Genomic DNA, 19,236 nt, shown 5'->3' with positions numbered 1-19,236 from the left:
CGTCTTAAGTTTTCTTTTTATTTTAAGTAACCTCCACGGTTTAAATGCGCTTTGTGACGAGTGTCGACTCTGGGAAGCATAAAAGGCACAGCTGGTTGGTCGAACTGAATTGTCTTTGGGATAGGATAACATTTGGTCTATTTATTACGGCTGTTTGAAATGTTTTGTATACAGTTAGACTTTCCACACCCTGAATTCAAGCCCCTTCATGACAAGATACTCTGTAATTCTGAAACTGGTCGTGATGAAAAGATCATCTCAATCTTACTCTATAACGACACTACCAGTCATTAGTCTTTTCTTGACCAACTATCGGTTAGCATGCCAATAATACATTAGTTTTATATTGAACTACTTAAGATAGTTTAATCCAGACTCTATCAAAAAGTATGTAAGGAAAGGGGAGCGTTATTAGTCACCTTTAGTTTTACCAAATTGTTTGGGTTTTCAGTGTGTTACGAAATCTGTAACGAGGTCAGAGGCGCATACATTAGGTTACATTCAATGAGATGAAACGTCATAGATAGAAACTAGGATAAAGTAAAGTACTCAATAAAATATTAACACACATATCATTAATTTAACAAAATGTATAGACATTACTGATTTGTTGCCAAATGTAACGCGAGATGCGTTCCTTTGGATCACATCAGCAAGGTCGAGAGAGGGATCATTAAGCATGGGCCACCCATGACCCTTTTATCTAAGACCCAAGAGTGCGCCCCAGAGAGGAAACTCTGGTGCTGCTGCAAAGCGCCTAAAACCCAGTGACTCATCAGGGCGCATCCATTGTCTACCGAGACAGAAGGAACCATATTTAGACATAAAGATCTAATGTGGACAGTAACAATAGTTTCTCCCAACACAAGAGATGGAGGATCAATAAAAGTTTAAGCTTGGCATACGTTGTCATGAGCAAACTGTAAAATTTCGAAGAGTAGCACCAGCTTCAAAGTAAAATTAAAACTCTATTCGTCATTAGTGGTCTCTGTCAGTGGTGTAGCTAGGGAGGAGGGGGGAGAATTGGAAAATCCCCCCGGCTGGGGGCCCCAAATGAGTGTTTTTTACATTAAGAAATAAATATTACGCAAAATGCTGGGGCCCCCAGACAGGTCAAGCCCCCCGGGTCCCCAAACGATGGAAAATTCCTAGCTACGCCCCTGGTCTCATCATTTATATTGTTGTATAAGTTGGATACTGAACGCTGAGGCTGAGAAAAGAATTCAAGCCTTTGAGAGTCAATGCTATATAAAAATGCTGGGTATCAGATACCAAGAAAAGTAGACAAATGAGTCAGTACTTTAACTTAACACTGGCTGGCAAACAAGGAAGAATATCCCAATACTGCGAAGAGACGAAGGCAGAGCTAGTTTGGTCATATTGCAAGATGTCGACTCGCCGTCAAAAGTCATTCTTCCAGGTACAGTGGAGAGAGCACGATGAAAGAGTCGTCCAACGGAAAGCTGGCTGGACAACGTAAAAGAATGCACCGGCCTCTCTTGATATCCTGTCAAGAACAGCTGCTGACCGGCCTCTCTTGATATCCTGTCAAGAACAGCTGCTGACCGGGAAAAGTGGCGGGATTTTGAACAGTCACAGCTCTTCTACGTCACAGCACCCTTACGACGAAAGTCAAGGGACAGATGGTGATGGCACTGATGATGAATGTCAGTGAGATAAACGAAGATGTGTTCGTGACTTGATGACTTATTTGGACATTAAATTACTAAATCCTACGCTACTGGACTAGCAGAAACATATTTTAAGCTAAGTAGTGTAACTAATTTTGTAAGGAGATTATTCGAAGACCGACAAGCATTAAACCTAACGATGTTTTTAAATGCTGAATTTAGGATGGGCACACGAGGTTCTTACAGCTACTGTACTTGTCTATCAAATGTTAATTTGGTCTACATTGTGTGTCTAATTGAACAGCACACCAGGTACCATTAGAATGAAGGTGTCCACTGTCAGCCATGTAAGAAACAGGAGTTATTAGTTTTCATAAACAATTTGTAAGTCTTTGAACTGTATACCCACTTATCAGCCCTACACGAAGTTCTCATCTCCTCTTGATTGATCGATCTATCATAGAAGGAGTGTTAAAAACAAAGTTTCACTCCGACAGTTTCAGTTAATGTGAAAACTCTAAGGTGACAAGGACACAAAATGACTAGGAGCTGACAGGCCAGCCTCCCCTCCCCAATTCCATGGTTTCGGAATAAAAGGGCTAGAAATTCTTTTTTTTTCTTTTTTAATTCATAAGCTTCCATCATTGCAAGAAGATCTGCACATTTTGACAAGGCAGACACGAGGCAGAGCTATTACTTCTGGATGTCACCGAGAGATACTAACATTTTTTTTTCTCTTTTTATGTACGATTACTACTCCTACTGCAACCGCCAGTCATAGATACTATCATAGATACTTTCATAGATACTATCATAGATACTATCAAAGATACTATCATAGATACTTTCATAGATACTTTCATAGATACTTTCATAGATACTATCATAGATACTTTCATAGATACTATCATAGATACTTTCATAGATACTATCATAGATACTTTCATAGATACTTTCATATATACTTTCATAGATACTATCATAGATACTTTCATAGATACTATCATAGATACTGTCATAGATACTATCATAGATACTTTCATAGATACTTTCATATATACTTTCATATATACTATCATAGATACTATCAGCAAACTAGCTAACGAAATTCATCTCCCATTTCTGATCAAGATTGTACATGATTGCATGGTCTCTAGAAACTACTATAAAGGTAGAAATATGTGTAATTAGAGGCTTACTGGAGAGTCCTATAAGATGATAGCAGTCAATAGTAAGTAATCAGCAATATAAATTAACTTTCAAGACTAAGCAATATGAGCTAACTTTTAAGGCTAAGTAATTAGCTATATAGTCGCGTGGAGCGCTCTCCGGACTTTCCTGTCGACATTCCCGGGTTCGAATCCAGACCGCCGCCATCCCCCTGCAGGCGGTTAGCCTAAGACGTAGTAAATTTTATGCCAGAAACGATGATTCCAAACATACTAGTCAGGTCAACTAGCTTCAAGAGAAAGATATAACTGCCAAAAAACAATGTCAACAAAATGTATAAGTATCATGATCCCGAATAGAGACACAAACATGCGTGTAGTGAAGATAAGGCACACCCTGTCCATGTTATAAAACACGGCATGTGTAAACAAGCTCTCTCTCTCTCTCTCTCTATTTGATCAACTCCTCTCCAACACTAGTGGACAATGACAGACACAAACTTAGCACTGACATTGTTCCAACAAAAGGATCTACGTTTGGTGAGAAGAGAATATGTAGCTCGTTCTGTTTCAAATAAATATAAGCCACAATATTTACTGTGTTAAGATTAAACATTCTATGTGATAATGTATTCAAAGCAGGCATGGTTATGTATTAGTATATGAATGTTGAGGCTGTTTATTAACATATAAACAAACACATTGTATGAATAATATATAGGCTTGTATATTAGAACATATCTAGGCTAATTAACATTCCAGGCAATGGTGCCTCTTTAGAAGTAATTCGATTAGATGCCACCACGCATAGTTTCGGTCTGGTCTACTCATCTGCCTCCATATCTCACGCCGTTAGGACCGCGGTTTTTTGCTAAAATGTCGGCTTTGTCGTGGTCGACCAAACCACATTGGGCGGGCACCCACTGAGTAAAACTATGTACACCATGTTGTTTTAATAAAATTTATAACTCACTTAGACCTAGACTACCCCCCACCCCCGGCCGTTCGGCGCATTGGGCGGCAAGCTGTCTTCATAGAAATCTGTCACTGTCAATGTCTGAAGCCTCTTTCCACCTGGTGTCCACTGCTCTGAGGTCCTCCATGAAGGTGTGGCGCAGTTATACGAGGACGTTCCTGTTTGCACTTTTTCGTATTTGCCTCTTGGTATGCGTGATCCATTCTGTCGGAGGACATGTTCCGCAAATCTAATGCGTCACTCGGTCACAACCTCATTAAGTGGTCGAGTCCCGGTTCGGCATAGGATTTCTTTGTTTGAGATCTGATCTTTGTAGCAGACTCCGTCTAAGCCATTTTAGTTGAGCCGCAAACAACCACAGCCTTTGGAAAATGGCCTCTTATTTCTAGTATGTGTTTTGAATTCATGTGTGCACCAAGTCACTTAACAGAACTGATGTCTCATACAATAACTGATTATTACAGGTTGAGACGCCAATACCGGAGCCTCGAGAAGGAGGTTGGTAGTACAAACATTTTCAACTTTTACTTGTAATAATAAGTTTTTTTTTTGTTTGTATTTTGCCCCCTTTTTTTTTTGGCCTGTGGGGAGGGGAAATTATAAATTGAAGCTAATAATTATTCTTTATGTCATTTTCATATTAATCCGCTTGTAACAGGCCTTGTGTTCAGAACCAGGCTTGGATACATTGAGACTAAGATAGAATGAGCTACACTTTGTCCCCATCAAAATGCCCAAGAATGAGCTACACTTTTTCCCCATCAAAATGCCCAAGAATTAGCTACACTTTTTTCCCCATCAAAATGCCCAAGAATGAGCTACAATTTTTTCCCCATCAAAATGCCCAAGAATGAGCTACACTTTTTTTCCCCATCAAAATGCCCAAGAATGAGCTACACTTTTTTCCTCATCAAAATGCCCAAGAATGAGCTACACTTTTTTTCCCCATCAAAATGCCCAAGAATGAGCTACAATTTTTTCCCCATCAAAATGCCCAAGAATGAGCTACACTTTTTTTCCCCATCAAAATGCCCAAGAATGAGCTACACTTTTTTCCCCATCAAAATGCCCAAGAATGAGCTACACTTTTTTTCCCCATCAAAATGCCCAAGAATGAGCTACACTTTTTCCCCATCAAAATGCCCCACTGTTGTACTCTATTAGTAGTAGTTGACTGACGACATAGGGCTCACAATCTAAAGACATTCGCCCATCAGAAGGCTTTCAAAACTATCATGAGATGAAATATTTAATGGCATAATAATAATAATAACAAAAATAATAACGATCTTGCTATGATTAAAAATGTTTAGAGCTTTGTCATGTCAGAAGAAAGTCAGGATCAATAACGTAATAGACCAACAACAACCCATCTGTTCTTGTATCGAGTGAATTATTTATTTATTTTCTTATTTATTTAATAGCCTTTCTTTTGGCAATCGCTCAAAGCCCGAGTTAATTTGACACTTGATTAAAGATCTAGATTCTAGATGAAGGGAGAGAAATCGTCCTGAAGCTACATCTTTACTTTAAAAGTACACGTCTTAGTAATTCCCCCCTCTCCCCCCCCCCCCCCCACACACACTAAATGTTAAATGTGTTCCACTTCAAAAAGTCTTTTTTTTTCTCTCACAGAGGTTCAGTTGAGCGTCCGTTCAGTTGGTATTTGTGGTTCAGACATCAGTTACTGGCAACATGGTCGGATCGGAAAACAAGTGGTTACAAATCCAAAGATCATGGGACACGAACCCAGCGCTGTAGTTAGCAAGTTAGGACCGGGTGTGACAAGATTCAAAGTAGGTACGTGGCCTCACGGCAAAAATCCTCAACAATTATATCCAGCGGTGTCAATGACATTGATAAGTGTCCATTTATTAAATACTGAGGAAGTCGTCTGCCTAGTTTGGTAAATTCGTCTTTAAGAGGTTGTACTTTGATCACACATCTCCACTGCCTTACGGTGCTAGGGCTTCATGAGTCTTCGGAGGAAGTACTAAATATGATTTCTCTTAGGCGTTGGGACAATCATTTATGATATACACCCGACAGTACATGAAGCTGGGTTGGTGCCCAATGTTTAATAATATTCCTTTACATGAAACCAGCAAAGTAGAGAGAGGGACCATGACGGGAGGGCAACCCACTAGTGCTTTAAAAGTAGAGAGAGGAACCATGGAGGGCAACCCACTAGAGCTTTAAAAGAAGAGAGAGGAACCATGGAGGGAAACCCAGTAGTGCTTTAAAAATAGAGAGAGGAACCATGGAGGTCAACCCACTAGTGCTTTAAAAGTAGAGAGAGGAACCATGGAGGGCAACCCACTAGTGCTTTAAAAGTAGATATGTGGCTCAGGAAACATTCAGTGTTCAACCAATATCTCTCAGAACCCGAACAGATTTTCAGAATAACACCGGTCAAGCGAGCTGGCTGATATCCAAACTTAAAACAAAAGTGTTAGCATACAATTTTAAACGAAAGATTAAGAAAAAAAAATATTTTCTCGTTTCCTGATAGTCTCGGAAGACGCCTAAGTTGATGTTTAGCCTTTGTTCTCCAGGAGATCGTGTTGCAGTCGAGCCATTAAATCCTTGTGGTAAGTGCAGCCTGTGTAAAGCAGGTCACTACAACGTCTGTGTTGATCTCAAGTATTTGTCTACGCCACCAACCAATGGATGTCTTTGTAGATATTTCTGTCATCCTGCCAGTTTTGTCCACAGGTGAGTTTAGAGTTGCTCCATTAGACAGGAGGGCGAGGTGCTAGGAAATCTTTTCTTTAGCTGCAGTGGCAATGTTTATGTTAAATGTTTTCAAAAAGGGTTTGAAAAACCAGCTTTGATTAAGTCATAGAATAGCTGGTTGAATTATGGGGTATGTGTGGTTCATGCGGTTTGTGGGGCTCGTGTGATATGTAGGGCTCGTTTTTGTGTGGGTTTAAGTGACTCGTGTAATAGCGTGGCTCGTGTGGTTTGCAGGGCTCGTTCGGTGTATATGTTTAATGTGGTATGAGTTGGTCGTGTGTTTTGTTTGGTTAGTGCGATTCAACAAAATGATCAACAACCAAATCAAAACGTTATTTAATAGAAGTGGTTACAGGGTATTTTGTTTGTCTTTTAGCATTTGTCACCAAGCGCCTAAATATCACTGCTCTAGGTCTTTTGTCCAGGCGTATCCAGGGGTTTGATCGCTGTAAACTTGCAAACACCTGTCTAGTAACTTGTCGATACGAATCAAAACTACGTTGGTTGAGGTACTTTGCTGTCAGACACAGCCTCATGCACAATCAATAAACAAAATAAAATATCTTGTTCTGTTCCAGTAAAATATCTGAGAATATAAAACTTCGGTACATTGAACTATGAACATAAAACTTCGGTACATTGCATACAGTGAACGAGAAAACCTTCATACAGCAAACCACAGACTTTCTCGCACAGAAATCTCTTATTTTTATCCCACGCTTTTCAGATATTCTAATAGCCTGTTGTCCACAATATCATATGACTCGTGTCATCCAGGGTCAGTTTCCCGAACATAAAATACAGTAAGGCTCAAAACATAGTGTGGATTTATAAATTTATATCCTTCACTTTTTTACAGTAACAATTTCAAACTTTACTTTTTTTTTCTTCACTCCTAGACTCCCAGACGATGTCAGTTTTGATGAAGGCGCTCTAGTCCAGCCTCTGGCCGTTGCATTACACGCATGTGAGAGAGGGGAGATTACCATTGGCAATTACGTCTTCGTGGCAGGAGCTGGTTAGCATTTTAAAAATAGTCTTCGTTCATTAAGTAATAGTGCAATCAAAAGCGTGCAAACTTTGACCTACATGTTACCACCATTTTGGTCAAAACGAGCAAGAAAGAAAAAAAAAGACTAAACCCTTTAGGAAACTTGTGGGGCGCTGTCAGGGTATTATTGACTAGTTCATCTTTTTTTGGACTCAGTTTCTTATTATTTTCATATTCTCATATTCTGACTTAGACTATATAAGTCTATGGTTGATACTATGTAATTAGTGAGGCTCTCTGAATTAAAATTAAAAACAAACCAAGAAATGAAGTTTATATAAAATACATTCAAACATATATTTTTAAAAGCATGCTTTTGTGTTTTAATGCACTATAAGGAGGGGAAAAGAAGCAAAAAGAAAGGTGAAAATGCAACGGCGCCTGGTGATCACATATGCCCAACCTGCGATCGCAGCTGTGTATCAAGGATTGGCCTCTTTAGTCACACAAGAAGTTGCAAAGGGAAAAGATCGTCTCTCGAGACGTAAAATGCCACAGTCAAGGAGGAGAATAAATTGCATAGGCCTACATGATGCCTACATGATGCTACATGATGCCAACATGATGCTACATGATGCCAATATGATGCCTACATGATGCCTACATGATGCCTACATGATGCCACATGATGCCAACATGATGCCTACATGATGCCTACATGATGCTACATGATGCCTACATGATGCTACATGATGCCAATATGATGCCTACATGATGCCTACATGATGCCAATATGATGCCTACATGATGCCTACATGATGCCTACATGATGCCTACATGATGCCAATATGATGCTACATGATGCCAATATGATGCCTACATGATGCCTACATGATGCCTACATGATGCCTACATGATGCCTACATGATGCCAATATGATGCTACATGATGCCAATATGATGCCTACATGATGCCTACATGATGCCTACATGATGCCAATATGATGCCTACATGATGCCTACATGATGCCTACATGATGCCAATATGATGCCTACATGATGCCTACATGATGCCTACATGATGCCAATATGATGCCTACATGATGCCTACATGATGCCAATATGATGCCAACATGATGCCTACATGATGCCTACATGATGCCTACATGATGCCAATATGATGCCTACATGATGCCTACATGATGCCTACATGATGCCTACATGATGCCTACATGATGCCAATATGATGCCTACATGATGCCTACATGATGCCTACATGATGCCTACATGATGCCTACATGATGCCAACATGATGCCTACATGATGCTACATGATGCCTACATGATGCATACATGATGCCTACATGATGCCTACATGATGCCTACATGATGCTACATGATGCCTACATGATGCCTTCATGATGCTACATGATGCCTACATGATGCCTACATGATGCTACATGATGCCTACATGATGCCTACATGATGCATACATGATGCCTACATGATGCCTACATGATGCCTACATGATGCCTACATGATGCCTACATCGCATACAATAAAAAAAAACAGTGTAAACCACTTCAATCTAATTCCTTTTCCAAACGGTCGCAGAGCGTTTATTTATTTTATAATATTTATACACATAAATATGTATTTTTTAAAATTGTTTTATTCAAGTATTTTGCATTCAATAGCGTTTAGTCTTAACGGTTGGCCTATTACGAAATCGAACCGTATCCTGGAATTTTGAAGTCCTTCCTTTGTTTCTATCAAATAAAATAATTAATTTTCAGTAATTAATTGACTAATTGGTTAATTTTGTTTATTGATTCATGTCTTGTCTATGCAAATAAATAATTTTGCAAAGTTTCAACTTAATCCGAGAATGCTTGTGGGAAAAATAACATGTAGAAACATTTTATCAGACAGACAGACAGAGCTCTTATAAACTTTAAAAAAACAATCAGAGTTTTCCGAGCTTAAAAATACCAAAAAAATAAATAGATTTCTTCATTTGTTTTTTTCTCTGGCCGACACAAATACAATAAGATTTGACGGTTGAAGAGACTCGATAAGAATTTGAAAAGTACAATTTAAAGAACACTCTCATTTATTTATGGGTTATTGCACAGTTCCCCCCTCCCTTAGTTTACCTTAATAGTGATCAATGGAGTTGGTTGTCCTAATTGTTACACTATTTTTTTAATTAAACGAGGCTGGACAGACGGAAAGAATATACAGACAGAACGGATAGACACGTGAAGTTTAATAAAACTGTAATAATTCCACCTTAATAGTGGTATACATTCGTCCACAACGCAATGAAATTTAGCCCACTGGAGTTATGTCAGCGCTTATCTTATCTTATTATATTACAGACGTTACTTAATAAAAAGAAGATAATTACGCCTCACCCATTTCATGTGTCAATCTAGTCATGCATGTTAATCAATGACTTAAACTCTGTTTAGTCGTTGGATTTATTGGCTGATTCAGGCAGCCCATCTCAACTCTTTACATTTTCTTTATCTACTTAAAAAAATGTTATATAAAAAAAGCTTAAAAAAAACAAATCTCACATTTTGTTCAGGTCCGATGGGGTTGATGGCTGTGTTGGTCGCCAAAGCTCGTGGTGCTTCTAAAGTCTGTGTCTCAGGTAAGGCTGGGATACGTTTCTTGATGTGTTCGTAATGAATGACTTAGCGATAGAGTCAACGAGAATCATTAACTCTAACACTAACAAGAATCATTAACTCTAACACTAACAAGAATCATTAACTCTAACACTAACAAGAATCATTAACTCTAACACTAACAAGAATCATTCACTCTAACACTAACAAGAATCATTAACTCTAACACTAACAAGAATCATTAACTCTAACACAAACGAGAATCATTAACTCAAACACAAACGAGAATCATTAACTCTAACACAAACAAGAATCATTAACTCAAACACAAACGAGAATCATTAACTCTAACACAAACAAGAATCATTAACTCAAACACAAACAAGAATCATTAACTCTAACACAAACAAGAATCATTAACTCAAACACAAACAAGAATCATTAACTCAAACACAAACAAGAATCATTAACTCAAACACAAACGAGAATCATTAACTCAAACATAAACGAGAATCATTAACTCAAACACAAACAAGAATCATTAACTCAAACACAAACAAGAATCATTAACTCAAACACAAACAAGAATCATTAACTCAAACACAAACAAGAATCATTAACTCAAACACAAACAAGAATCATTAACTCAAACACAAACGAGAATCATTAACTCAAACAATAGTCGAAAATCATTAACTCAAACACAAACAAGAATCATTAACTCAAACATAAACGAGAATCATTAACTCAAACACAAACAAGAATCATTAACTCAAACACAAACAAGAATCATTAACTCAAACATAAACGAGAATCATTAACTCAAACACAAACGAGAATCATTAATTCAAACACAAACGAGAATCATTAACTCAAACACAAACAAGAATCATTAACTCAAACACAAACAAGAATCATTAACTCAAACATAAACGAGAATCATTAACTCAAACACAAACGAGAATCATTAACTCAAACACAAACGAGAATCATTAACTCAAACACAATCTCGACTAGTCATGCCAAAGTGAAGAATCTAGAGCTCCAAAAGGAAGTAAACTTTTTTACAAAGCTTCTATCAACTCACTCTGTCTTTGTAAAAAGTGTGTACTCGTGATTTCTTCCACAGAATGTTAGATGTCAGATGTTAAAGTTAGATGTCAGATGTTAAAGTTAGATGTCAGATGTTAAAGTTAGATGTCAGATGTTAAAGTTAGATGTCAGATGTTAATGTTAGATGTCAGATGTTAATGTTAGATGTCAGATGTTAATGTTAGATGTCAGATGTTAATGTTACATTACTGTTCTCCCAAGTCAGACTATAGTACTCAGAAAATCAATTCTTAATACCAACATCCATGCTTTTTCAATTCATAGATGTGGTTCAGTCCAGGCTAGACTTCATCAAAACTATAGGTGCTGATGAGACGGTCCTCGTGGGAATGGAAGAGGACCCAAAAGTGACGTCACAGAGGGTGATAGAAGCTCTCGGCCAAGAAGTGCATGTAGCCATCGAGTGTAGTGGCCAACAGAACGCCGTCAGCACAGCCATCTACGTAATTATTATTTGTCAAATTCTATTCCCTGTGTATACGTAATTTAACTACATTTGTATCGTGTACTCATTCTCGTATAATGAGTTCAATTAGAGTATTCATAATTTAGAGCAAAAACGTAGTCTATAATTCTAGAATATGTCAGAATAATAATTTACAATATTATTTATAATTAGCGGCCCCGAAAGGGGAAAAGACGCTAAAAGTTTTGTGTGCAATGTCCGTCCGTCCCGTTTAGTAGCTAACTTCAAAACTAGAAAAGATATTGAAAATCCGACATCATAATATTTTGGATCATTCAAAGTTCTGATGCATCGGCTACCTTTTTCTTTTCTGAAAGCGAAAGATCTAATTTTTTAAATCACTTATGCAAACAGTTTTTTAAAAATTATATACACAACTTTTACAAATATTCATTATTAATAGTAACCAACACGGAAGGATCTTTAGTAGAGGAAATGACTATTTGCCATATTTTGAACTTATTTATGCAAATGATTTTTTTTTTTTTTTACATTTGCATTGCTAAGTTAAGTAGGCCTATGTTCTTTTTTTTTTTTACGAAAATGTTTTTTACTTGAGGATTTGAATAAGAGATTGACCATTTACAAAACAATTAGATCAATTAGATATTCATTATAAGACATCAGTTAGGCCAGGTTCGCATCTAACTTCACATTCACTTTCAACTATCCTTTGGTCTGCTGGACCGCTGGGGCACCACACAAGATCTGTCAACCTTCTTTCTCCATTCTCTTCTTGTCATTTGTCTTTGATAGCATTTCATTCTGATGTTCTTTCTGAAAACATTGAAACCTGCCTTTTTACCTGCCTGGGTGGACCACTTCGGGCGCCGATTTTGAGTTTGTGTTTCCACACAAACTGTCTTTGTAACCTTGTTATTATTTAATTTATGCAAAGAAACACAAAAGCATTCTCTATTGTCAGTTTTGAATATAACCATTTGCAATGATTGTTTTTCTGCCACCGTTATTCTTGCATTTATAAATCACTGCCAGTTTGGTGAAATTAATTTAAAATAAATATTGCTTTGTGTCATAATTTAACTTTTTATGCAATGTAAAAATATATCTTGATGTTATTTTCACCTTTACCCTGAACCGTCAGGGCACCACACATGATCTGTCGATGATCTCTCTTCATTCTTCTGTCTTTAGCCATGACTAGAATCTCTTTCAATGCGAGGTCTCCATTCTTTGATGTTGTCTTCCCATCGCTTTCTTTGTCTCTTCTTCAGTCCCAGCACCTCGTCATATGGTCATATAGTTTTAGTTTTAGTTTGTTTTGTTTTTTACAGTGGTAAGCAGGTCACTGCCATTGAGATTCTGTTTCGGATTTCCTATTCTCTATTTTTTGAAGTTAGCGACTAAAATTCGCAAGCATACAAGAATGTCGCCATGACCGAGGAGTGCATGTGTTTGACTTTAGTGCCGAGGGCTAGGCCTTCACTTTTTCTGGTTGTCTTGAGACTCGCTGTGAACTATGCACTAGTTTCAGTTTGGTTCTTTCTTCTGAAACGAGGTCAACTTAGTTTAGAATGTGTAAAATTTTTAAAGGATCAAATAATTTTGTTTTGTTTTCTTGTCGCCAGTGCACACGGCCTACTGGTAAGGTGGTCCTAGTTGGATTGGGAAAAGATACAGTGGAAGTACCACTGGTCAGCGCTATCCTCAAGCAGTTGGACATTTTGGGCATGGTACGCTTCTCTAACAAGTACGTCATGCAAATAAGGAGATGTTCTAAATGAGATACATGTCACTTAGCCTTGCCAACTTTAAATTAACTTAGAAATAGCTAGCTATGTAATATGTGTACAAAAACTTTGTATTGAAAAAACAAAACAAAAACAACTTCAACATGATTTTTACAACGCTTCAAGCCACTGAATGTTTCTTGCATGTTTTGATTTTCACAGTCGATTTTTCGATCACTTCTTCTCATCCAATAGTGTTTAGTACAAGTTAAAGAGAAATTCACACCCAACGCTTTCTTTTCTTTTTCACTACCAAAATGTTATGCTAATGTGTAGTGAGACCGAGACAATTTTTTGTCTACCTTTTTGTGAGTTTTATTTTAACATAAGCGTTGTTTAAATTTAAAAAAGAAAACACAAATTTTTCAATTTAGTCCATGGGCGTATTTGGGGGGTGGATCAAAGAGTTGACCGGCCATGAATTGCATTTTTAAATCTATAGAATTTGTAATTCAACCTAATAAATCTATGACCACATGCTTCCCAATGAACACGTGATGGAGCGAAATCGTTGGATTGCAAAGCGGCACATTATTAGAAATGTAATATTAGTAGGCCTAGGAAAAGTCTCTAGCAAACATGTTTATCATTATCTTAGAAATGCAATAATAGTAGGCCTAGTAAAAGTCTCTAGCAAACATGTTTATCATTTTCTCCGTCGAAATGCTGCGCACCGAAGTTGAGTTGGCTAATCTGATCGATTGAAGCAACTAGCGTTTGTTGTTCTGTTATATGGGTCTACAATATTATACGAACAATCAATTTCAAGCATGAACTTTATCAAAAATTAATAAGGAAATCGGCTTATTGAAGACAACTTGGAATCGTGACAAAAATGAAACACTACTTACAAGTCTGACTTACTAGCAGAGGAATGCTAAACCTTTTTTCATATTAGTGGAGTGTTATGTAGTTTTTAAGGATACCTTTTCTATTATTTAACTTCAATTCAATTTTGTATTACTTACATTGTACTCTTTGGAGTGCAGAGTTTGCCGATCACTGTCAGTCTGTCTTCTTTACTGATAATTATCATGTTGATTATATTCATAATTTCATGCAATCTTTCAATATTAAAGGTACTCCCCCTTACGCTATCAACATGACCTATAACCCTTATGAGAGGGAAAATTATGCAAATGATATACAGAAGGTACATACTAGAGATACACTTTAATGACCCATTCTTCAGCTGTTTAAGTTATTGGGTCACGATGATCAGGAAGTGCGAGTTCTTTAAAAAACAAAAAAGAATGAAGAGTGTATTTCTGACATTTGTATTTTACAGCTACGATACTGCGATTGAAGCCATTTCTTCTGGGAAGATAAATGTGAAACGGCTGATCACTCACCGCTACTCACTGAACGAGGCAGTGGCGGCTTTTAATGCTGCGTTGAACAGAGAAGGCGCCAAGATTATCATTGACTGCAACAAGGCGACAGATTAACAGTAGGAATATAAGATAATCATTGAATGCAACAAGGCTGAATTATCAGTGTTTAAATCTCTAGTTAACATTAGCTACCAGTTCAACACGTCTACATGCTTAGCAAGCCTATGTATTAAACATTTTTTGAAGGAATGCCAGTAATTCATAAGTTCAAAGTAATTCGCTAAAAATGTTTTTTTTTATGTCCTTTTTTTTAACTGGAAATCTTGACAAGATTATTCCCTTCAAGTGAACCGAATTTTCTAAATGGTTTTATTCTTATCACTTTCTTTAAGAACATTCACACATGAAACAAACTATCATAACTGAATCAAAGAAACATTATTTATTAAAAAAAATCATTGATACCAACGTTTTAAATTGTGTATTTACACGGTTACATATTCAAGAAATTTCTCTATGTAAAAGAAATTTTCATTCACAAATAAAATATGTTATTATTTTAGTTGTAGCTTTTTTATTTTTCTGACAATGAGGTTGAACTTAAAAAACAAACACCAAATAGACCTACATTGTTCTCTCTACTTAATCTTATTCTATTGCATCTTATTTCTACTTCATCTTATTTCTATTTCATCTTATTTATAATTCACCTTATTTGTATTTCTACCTCGTCCTATTATTACTTCGTCTTATTGAGTTGAAAATTTAACAATTAAAGTAGACAGTCAATAAGAAATAAGTTTTGTTGTTGTATTAATCGTCAGCTTTTCCCTTTTATTAAAAAAGAACTCAAAGGCTTTAGTTCATTTTGAAACAAGATTTCTGTGCCATTTGATGTTAGAAAAGAAGTAGGTTAAGTCCACTTGGTGGTAGACGGACATTGTGATTCACAGGAAGTTGTGGTCCGGATTTTCAAAAACTCCAAAACGTGTCCAGCTACGTCAATGGAACAAATTAAAATAAGAAAAAAAAAATTCAACTTTCTAATAAACTGTTAGCAAAGATCAACAGTCATACTATTAACCTCAAAAGCTTTTTTTTTAAATACAAATCCTCACTGCTCAATTTTGTAATTACGAATGAACAGCTATGTGCTAAAACAATGAATGATGCAAACATGTTACATTAAACAGTGGCAGCATTAGGTATAATAATTTTAAGGAGAGAAAATTGTAAATTAAATATGGTAAAATAATGAGTAGTTCTAAACTCAGGCCCTGTGACTCCTCCAAATCCATCTAGCAACTACCCTAACAAGGCCAATAGACCACACAACCAACCATATTGTTGAACTCTTAAAAGCAGAAGTGCAGGACTGCGACCTCTGAACTGTCCTGTGGTATGTTCAACTTGTACATAGTTACCAGGGGGAGCAGAGTGTCTCAGGTTTGTGCTCTGGTCAGGCCTGTCCATTATTTTGTCCCATTTCATTCAGCATTTTCTCTCATTTAACTATTTTACTTAATGCTATCATTATGTATGTATCAGAATTATATTTAATGCTTTTTTTTGGTAATCATATCAAACCTCAAACTTAGCTCATAAAGATGTTTGTCTTTACCAATTTTAAATTTTACTTGTTCTTCATAAGAGAGTTTCAGTGTGTAGCTTTCAAATGCGCACATAGTGGACATGAACTGTATCTTCTATAACTCTAAACTTTAAAAAACCCTCGCATCAAGCCTCCCTAAAACGATACATCATATACATCCCGATTAAAGAATTTGTTTCACTTTCTAGCAAGAGACATGTTCATCCATTATAATGACAGATCAAACAATATACATAAAACAGCATGGTCACGTTGACATGTGAATTATTTAAAAAAAAAACCTCGATTAATACAAAAGTACAATATTCAAAAAGTAAACAAATAAATGGAGTAATTATTAGTTAATCTTTCTTTCGGAAACAGATAAAGACTAAGCTACATTAACAATATTTAAACATTGAACAATAATTAACAATATAACATATTTTTAAAAAAGTTTTGACTAACATATATAGATGACTATGTAAATATAGGGCTTTAGATGTAGAATATGGGCCAATAAGTCACAACAGAATTGAACAAATGTGTTCAGTAACAGCTGGTCTTCAACAGACGGAAAGTTTCACAAAGATTTTTAGATGGATTGACAGTTCTTTAGCAGAATGTTGATTGTGAGTGAAGAGTCTCGTGTAGGTCACAGCATGTAGGAGGATGGAGGATGTGGATGTGGATGCCGGCGAATGCCTTCAGTCATACACGTTAAAACACATTTCAAAGACAATCCATGCCTTCAAGTTGCTGCTGATTCTAGACTAATGCTGCAGAGTACAAAATAAACAACATAAAAAAGCTGTCTATTTTGTTTATAATATACAAACTCTGATAACCAAATACTATACAAGAAATTCATGCACCTGACTTTACAAACAAACTGTTTGTCTATCAAACCAAACATCAGCGCCTGAATACAAACATACAGGCTGAGTAAGTACTTAAGTAAACTCGATTTGGGTGCTTGATACATGAGTAGGCTACAACTTAGTAGTGTCTGGGTTAGGAAATAGCTTCCAAGTTTTTGCTAGTAAAATTCATTATTGGATATTCATGTCTAAATACAAGGAAGGAGCATCAACACTCAGAAGTCGTTTGATAAGGTGTTGTACTAAAGGCACATATTCGGAGTAGAACCAGGACAAAGGGCGGGTGGACGCGATTCTCGAAAATGGCTCTTATACAAATACAAACCCAGAAATACCCAACAAAGACGATCCCAGAAATAGTCATGACATACTGTCTCAGAAGTACCGATGAAATACTAATTCAGAAATGACCAACAACACGAATCCTGAAATACCCACACAATGCAAACCCAGAAAATACCCAACAAATACATGGATGAAAGCAATGCATTTTTATTGTAACCCCAGCACCTTACGCACCATAAAGTTCCAGCTTCAATGACGTAAGACCTATCTGGTTGAAGGCTTCACATTCATAGTCTCCAAGGTCATGGGAGATAGCTTGTCTTATTGTGAGTTCCGAGTGGCGGGCGTGGCGGGCCTCCTCACTATTCTCAATCTTGTATTTAAAATTATTAATTATCCTGGTGAAATATATATATATAAATATAACAAAGGTCAAAATAAATTGCTACGAATAGCAGCATATCTTTGTTAGTTTGTATTTATAATAGTAGATTGGTGATTTGAAAAAAAAACACAATATATTTTTTTCCTTGCACTTTCAATATGTTTAAATCAGAATGGATTTACTTACAACTTTCCACTTTTCTTCCAGACTATCTCTGGCCTGGGCAGTCCCACAGCTAGACACTTTAGTTTGGCGTGAGTGTTGAGGGTCACTCCGGTCCTCTTCTGAGCATACAGTAGCGGTGAAGCTGATACAAGAATGAAGTTTGTTGACGTTTTTGTTTATTATAATGACATTAGTAAAACATGTCATTCATAATGTATGACATATGTATTCATTCCTCTATGAGTCTATGTCCTCATGAGCATAAATAACATGGAAGGGAGATTAGTAAATAACACTTTTCAAAGCAAAATTTTCTTTTCGCTTAGAACTATGAACGTAAAAATGTAGAAGTCATATAAGCGTCGCATTAGGTTTGCGGGACATTGTTCTCCGACAGAACAGATCTTTAACATTAAGATTGAGGTCAAAATGACAAAAATGCAAACAGGGTCGTCCTCGTATCATGAAGCTGCACCTTTATGGAGTATTTAACGAATATTCACATTTGACTAGAGTAACACCTTTAGTAAAATCACTAAATTTAGAAAGCCTTCAGGACAGAAGACTCAAAAGTAAAGTAGCAATTATACATAAAACACTGAACCATAATCTTCAAATACAAAAACAAAACCTAATAAAATACCCAGAAAGACACAAAGATAAAGGCTTATTCCTTGTTCCGTATGCTAGGACAAATTTATACAAACGCTCCTTCTTCCCTAGTGCTATTAGAGCATGAAATTGGTTGCCTGAGCCAGCCAGGAAAACCAGTGACTTGGCAGAATTTAAGTCAGTGGTTAACATGCATGACTAGATGCATGACGCGTAGGACTTAATCATCATCTTTTTTAAAGTAACGTCTATATTATATAAGATAAGATAAGTATACATGTATATAGATAAAATACATTCCTATTTAATGTTCAGGCAAGAGGCTGCAGACATTGCTGGTGACTGATGTCTATAGAGATAGCCTGCAGTGCTGCAAGGCAAGGGAGGATCTAAGTAAGAAATCAAACTTCGATCAGTAGTTCCCAACATGAGTTACCTCCCTCTCTCCAGTGACACAATTGAGATGCTACACACTAATATCAGCGAATATTATTAATATGAAGGAAAAACTACTCT

At 36.7% G+C, this 19,236-nt stretch overlaps 2 protein-coding genes across 5 annotated transcripts in view; one reads left to right on the top strand and one right to left on the bottom strand.

Annotated features, from left to right (window-relative positions):
• Positions 1–3,226: 3,226 nt before the first annotated feature.
• LOC106065644 (sorbitol dehydrogenase-like) lies at positions 3,227–18,291 on the top strand. 2 transcript variants are annotated; one of them, XM_056013543.1, is made up of 10 exons: positions 3,227–3,340; positions 4,241–4,274; positions 5,412–5,576; positions 6,332–6,491; positions 7,412–7,530; positions 10,095–10,160; positions 11,515–11,693; positions 13,306–13,427; positions 14,756–14,917; positions 18,151–18,291. In XM_056013543.1, the coding sequence occupies exons 1-9, from the start codon at positions 3,287–3,289 to the stop codon at positions 14,913–14,915; spliced, it is 1,059 nt and encodes a 352-aa protein (XP_055869518.1). In that variant the 5' UTR covers positions 3,227–3,286; the 3' UTR covers positions 14,916–14,917; positions 18,151–18,291. The 2 variants fall into 2 exon arrangements, with proteins under 2 accessions (XP_055869518.1, XP_055869516.1); XM_056013541.1 differs by lacking the exon at positions 18,151–18,291 and having other exon boundaries at positions 14,756–16,480.
• LOC106074803 (lachesin-like) overlaps positions 15,225–19,236 on the bottom strand; it is a 100,193-nt gene continuing 96,181 nt past the window's right edge. For all 3 annotated transcript variants that reach the window (XM_056013527.1, XM_056013520.1, XM_056013531.1), the window contains exons 10-12: positions 18,130–18,250; positions 17,793–17,956; positions 15,225–17,171 (exon numbers count right to left, since the gene is read on the bottom strand). In XM_056013527.1, coding sequence (XP_055869502.1) covers positions 17,161–17,171; positions 17,793–17,956; positions 18,130–18,250 — 296 coding nt within the window. In that variant the 3' untranslated portion in view covers positions 15,225–17,160. The remainder of the gene's footprint in view (positions 17,172–17,792; positions 17,957–18,129; positions 18,251–19,236) is intronic.

Source organism: Biomphalaria glabrata, chromosome 1, assembly GCF_947242115.1.
Source record: "Biomphalaria glabrata chromosome 1, xgBioGlab47.1, whole genome shotgun sequence".
NCBI lineage: Eukaryota > Metazoa > Mollusca > Gastropoda > Planorbidae > Biomphalaria > Biomphalaria glabrata.
Note: the sequence above shows the minus strand (reverse complement) of the source record. Positions and strands in the feature narration are given on the sequence as shown.

What these genes read in the sequence shown, in the direction of transcription:
- LOC106065644 (XM_056013543.1), top strand. Translation starts at nt 3,287, where the DNA reads ATGACAGACACAAACTTAGCACTGACATTGTTCCAACAAAAGGATCTA. An exon ending in AACAAAAGGATCTACGTTTG is followed by an intron (nt 3,341 to 4,240) that starts GTGAGAAGAGAA and finishes TGATTATTACAG; the next exon opens with GTTGAGACGCCAATACCGGA. An exon ending in TGTGACAAGATTCAAAGTAG is followed by an intron (nt 5,577 to 6,331) that starts GTACGTGGCCTC and finishes TTTGTTCTCCAG; the next exon opens with GAGATCGTGTTGCAGTCGAG.